This window comes from Blennius ocellaris, assembly GCF_963422515.1.
Source record: "Blennius ocellaris genome assembly, chromosome: 12".
NCBI classification, from domain to species: Eukaryota; Metazoa; Chordata; class Actinopteri; order Blenniiformes; family Blenniidae; genus Blennius; species Blennius ocellaris.
Genome location: NC_137661.1, coordinates 20,053,559 through 20,058,997, shown reverse-complemented (window position 1 = coordinate 20,058,997; position 5,439 = coordinate 20,053,559). Strand labels below are relative to the sequence as shown.

Below are 5,439 nucleotides of genomic sequence, written 5' to 3'. Positions count from 1 at the left end.
AGCTTTAATTTAAATGGGATAATAACTTTAAATGACATCGTATGTTTCGTGTTTGCCTTTTTCATCTGTTTAGGCATTCAGCAAAGTTCTACATACGGATCCCTGCTGTCAGGTGGAGAGCAATAGACCACCTATGATTTGTTCAAGTGCTTTAATTTAGATGAAAATATGTCATGAATAGATGAACGAGACAAAGAGGATAAATATTTCAGAATATGCTGCTGGAACATTGAGTGTAAACAAGCAATGAAACAACTCATGCTTATTCTTCTTTCTCTTATTTCATCCCCTGAAGTGATTGTTATAAAACTTTCGCAAGGTGAATGAGACTGATATAAACCGACAGATTTAAGGTGCATTATAATTTCATCCACATAACCCAACAGATCCTTCCTATAATGTGTGCCTAGATCATAAAAGCAAATGTGTCATCCATTTAAATAAAAATTTTTTTTTTTTAAAGAAATGGCTTCAGATCCGTTAATCATCAGGTTGGATCAGATTATATCTGCCTTTATTGACTGCCACAGTTTGGCAGATCCAACAGTACATAAAGGCAACATTAGCAGCCATAAAAAGTCAGACTGTAGTCGTGTTTTACGATCTGGTTCATCCTCTTTAGGTGCCTCTTCTGAGCCAGCCAGCGCCGGGGACTGATTTACTTGTCACACAAGGGGGACATCTTTAGACTGGATGTGCTAGAGAGTGGGCAGTAAAGCTGGTAGGGCAGAAAATGACCCAGACAGTGGGAGTGCGGACGACTTAGAGGGGAACACGTCAGACACAACGGTTAACCTCCTGCCATTAAACTAGCAGTGATTTCTAACCAAGGGCCAGGGGACAATGGACTGTACTACACTAATTACACACCCTGCCATGGATAATAGGAAAGGTACTTGATCTTTATGAGGACCAACAGACGTCTGTAGATCTGTCTTTAATAACTTGGAATTGTAGCAGAAATAAATGGTCTTAATTTTCTTTTTTTTTGCTGATGGGTGTTTGTAGAAGTAAAATAAGATTTGTATTCCGGTGATTTCATCTTTCAAAGGAGTGGTTATTTCAAATGATGTACCCTATACTCACCATATTCCTGACACATTACAGAGCTTTAATGCTATACCGGTTGTATGAGACAAACAATATCCAAACAACCAAAACCCTCATATCTTCAAATCAAGAAATACATTGGATGAAAACTTTCAAATGTGAGGCGCATATAAAGTGGAAGAAACATAAAGTGATTTTTAACATAAAGGTTTCAAATATTACACTTTGATTTTTCCAGTTGAACTGAGATTTGTTTCAGTTTCAGATGTCATGGTTTGGCAGCAGAACAGAATAAGATCAAACGGCGATGCATTAGACCTTTTGCTTCTCTGTGAGAAGCAAGCAGATTTGAGACTGAACCCAAAGCAAATAATGCATGTGGCTGTAGGTGCCCACAGCTGACAGGTCACCAGTGTGGGCTAGTCACAGGATGTGTAAAATGCAGAGAGAAATCCGAAAGGCGGTGGTCTGGGGGCTGGAGAAGAGGATTTGGGATTGAATCCCACAGTGGACAGGTCGCCAGTGGGTCACTGAGCAAGACACTTGATCCCAGAACGCTCTAATGTGGTTGCCCACTGCATCCTCAAAATGGGATGGGTAAATACAGAAATAGCGAAATACCCCAAGGGTATTAATTAATAGAGTATAATTAGTCAGTCTGTCAGTGTGTTAGTTAGTTATAATAAAATAATTCCTATAGGACACATTTTTGTAAAGGTTGGACAAAACATAAAATAATATAGAATTTTTGTCATGAGTTCCCAGTTTTTTCCCTTGTATTCACTTTTGTCAACTATTCTGATTCTGCACAAGTTTCTAAGATAACCGTGAACTGAGTTGCATGTGTGAAGAAAACCGTGGTCATTTTAACCTCCTTGAACTAAACAAAAAAAACAAAAAACAAAAAAACGATTAATAAAAAAAATATATGTATTCGTCGTTTGCCTTCAAATGATGGTAAGAGGAGAGACGCGGAGCTGCTCTCTCCTCCGCTGCCGCTTCGCCACTGACAGTAAAGCGGCGGGGAACCAGAGATTCAAAAACAATACGTCATCCCACAATGCACCGCTCTTACGCGCTCCTTACAGCATTACCTCATCCCACAATCCACCGCGAGACTCAGAATCTTCTGGGTGGTCGTCTAGGCAACGCGCCTTATCGGCCGGCTGAGGCACGCCCCTGGCCACGCCCCCCGACCAATGGGAGAGCAACGTCGTGACATCATGGCTATTTTTAGAGCGGCAGCGGCAGCAGATAAGGTTAGCCTCCACGCTGCTGGGCTCAGAGTGTATACACACACACCCAGAGAGACAGAGACAGACGGAGGAGCAGCACAGACGCTTCTCCCGTCCGACAAGAAAACTTACTTTCATTCACGGACTAAACACAAGTCCGGATACTTTACCTAAAGGTTTGAGAACTTTTACACCTCAGCATTGAACGAGCGGCCATCGGAGAGTTGAAGAAGTAAGTCTCGATTCCTGTGTCAAGAAAGTGCGCTCAAAGTTTGGGAGTTTTTCCTCTATATTTTTTTTACGCGCAGAGAAGGACGTTTGGAAACCAGTGTTTTCCTCAGTAACCACGAAGAAGAGAAGAAGGAACGAAAAGTTGTTCAGTACAAGATCTTAAACGCTATTTTTTTTTTGTTTTGTTTTGTTTTGTTTTGGTTCACGTCTATGTATACCAAGATGGAAACTACTTTCTATGACGACTCACTCAACGCTTTCTCCCAGCACGACAACGCCGGCTTCGGATACAGCAACCCCAAAGCGCTGAAACACAACATGACACTGAACCTCTCCGACCCGACCGGCTCTCTGAAACCGCACCTCCGCGCCAAAGTCGGCGACCTCCTCACCTCACCGGACGTGGGTCTGCTGAAGCTGGCCTCACCGGAGCTGGAGCGCCTCATCATCCAGTCCGGTAACGGCCTCATCACCACCACGCCGACCCCGACCCAGTTCCTGTGTCCCAAGAACGTGACGGACGAACAGGAGGGCTTCGCGGAGGGCTTCGTGCGCGCGCTGGCTGAGCTCCACCACCAGCACATGCCGGGCACGACCAGCGTGAGCGTCACGTCTGCGGCTCAGACCGGCGTCAACGCGACCCTGCCCCCGGTGTCGTCCGTTGCCGGCGCCGCGGTTTACAGCAGCGGCGCCACCGCCATGCGCTCTGACTCGCCGGTGTACGAGGACTTGAACACTTTCAACCCGGCCATCAGCACCGTGTCCGCGCCCAACTACACCACCTCTGCCCCGGCCATGTCCTTCTCTGCCGCCCCGCCTCAGCTTCCCATCTACGGGCAGCCATCCCCGGCCCAGCTGCCCAGGCTCAGTGCGCTCAAAGAGGAGCCCCAGACGGTCCCCGAGATGCCCGGGGAGACACCCCCTCTCTCCCCGATCAACATGGAGAGCCAGGAGCGCATCAAGGCGGAGAGGAAGCGCATGAGAAACCGCATCGCCGCTTCCAAGTGCCGGAAGAGGAAACTGGAGCGGATCTCCAGGCTGGAGGACAAGGTGAAGAACCTCAAGTCCCAAAACTCTGAGCTGGCGTCCACCGCCAACATGCTGCGCGAGCAGGTGGCCCAGCTGAAGCAGAAGGTGATGAACCATGTCAACAGTGGCTGTCAGCTCATGTTGACGCAGCAGCTCCAGACCTTCTGAAGTGGCGTCAGAAAGAAGACAAGACTGTAGTTGAAAGAAACGGACGCTTCCCCGCGATGGCGAGTGGCCGTGCCTCCCCAAATCACGACGGGATTCGGGAAAAGATGTGGCGCGACACTCGCAGGACCGTGGGGAGTGGGGGGCCGCACCGAAAGTTCCTCAGTGCCACGAGCTCCCCCCGGTGGCGTGTCCTCGAGATGAGCTCGGGACAGTGACGGTAGCCACGAACCGGTGGGGGCATGGCACCGGGAAGAACACCTTTTCTTTTTCGTACTGTTTGTCACAGAATTGGACAGGACTGAAGCTTTATTGATTTACACCCAGCTCTGCATGGACTTTGTCTTGGCCACCAATGGAGACGTTCAGTATTAGGGGTATTTTAAAAACCTACAATACAGACTTTTCTTGCTGTAGCCATGGTGGCCCTCGAGATTGGACTTGTTGGTAAACTACAAACAGCTGAAAAGTTGTAACAAACGCTGCCTGAGTTCCGAGTTACAGTACCAAGTACGTTTTCTTAATTGTAAGAAGTTACGTTAGAAAAGCTTCAAGATTTACTTGTTTTTTTCTGAAGTTGTTTAATGGGGTTTCACTCATTGTTATATGTATATAAGATCAACTTGGAGTACTTATGTTTACCATTTGTAATAAGGATACTGTACAATTTTTTTTATGCTTTGTGTTCTGAGCACTTCAGAAACTAATCAATATTTAAGAAAATAAATCAGATAAAATAAACCAACGTTGCCTCTGTTCTTGTACAAAAAAAGAGTCTGACAGGGGAAGCGGGGCGGGTGTGTCGTGGCAGAAACTCAAACAATGAAGCAGGTTGCAACATGTTTGAAGAGCGGCGAGTTCTGAGTACCTCAAGGTAAATTCCATTAGTGCTCATATCGATCCATGCGAAGTGATTGCGTTTCAGCTGAAAGCTGGGCTTACTACTGATGGGAGGTCTACAAACACTGTCTCACACAACACTGTCATAAACACAAATCTACAAAACTTTAGTGCAACCGGGTTGCTTCATTTGACATTAAATGACTCTTTGCAGTGTATTTTCATTAACAGCAAGTGGCAACACATTGCAATGAGCAATTATTAACAAGCCTCACTGCACTTGAACATACCAGTCATAGTTCATCTACCAAGTTGTTGCACCACTTTTCGACAGTTCTTCCAGGTCTGTTGTATGTTGTAACATCAATATTGGGAAAAGTATCACTGGGGTTCTGTGAGAAAGTAAGACACTTTGTTGTCATTAAATAAAAATACAATGACAAATTGTTCGGGAGTATCACAGTCACATCACAGGTTAAAAAGTGATGTAAATCACTCAATATTCTCAATCAGTGCTGTCCTGTTAAGTTATACTTGATGCCAATGATGTGAGCCTTTTCTTGAACAAAAGAAAAAGAAACACTACTAACTAAATGCCAATCATTATAAATAACAAAAACACAAAGACATTGTCTCCACATATGTTGGGTTTGTTACAATTAGGGAAATGAAGACAGTGTTTAGACAAACATATTCACACTGTAGGTAAGTGTCAAGATGGGAGCAGGTTAAGATCAATCCATCTTCCACTCAGGGTCACTGGGTGCATAGAGCTGATCCATCACACTCACATTCACACACAAGCAACAGAGTCTCACCTGCATGTTATTCGAAGAGTACCACAGTATATCTGGATAAAATGCAGGCACTGGAGGAGAGGCCCAGCCCG

General features: G+C 45.5%; 1 protein-coding gene across 1 annotated transcript; it reads left to right on the top strand.

Annotated features, from left to right (window-relative positions):
* Positions 1-2,349: 2,349 nt before the first annotated feature.
* On the top strand, positions 2,350-4,435 carry jun (Jun proto-oncogene, AP-1 transcription factor subunit). Its single transcript, XM_080506787.1, has one exon. The coding sequence runs from the start codon at positions 2,727-2,729 to the stop codon at positions 3,711-3,713; it is 987 nt and encodes a 328-aa protein (XP_080362913.1). The 5' UTR covers positions 2,350-2,726; the 3' UTR covers positions 3,714-4,435.
* Positions 4,436-5,439: the final 1,004 nt, after the last annotated feature.

What these genes read in the sequence shown, in the direction of transcription:
- jun (XM_080506787.1), top strand. Translation starts at nt 2,727, where the DNA reads ATGTATACCAAGATGGAAACTACTTTCTATGACGACTCACTCAACGCT.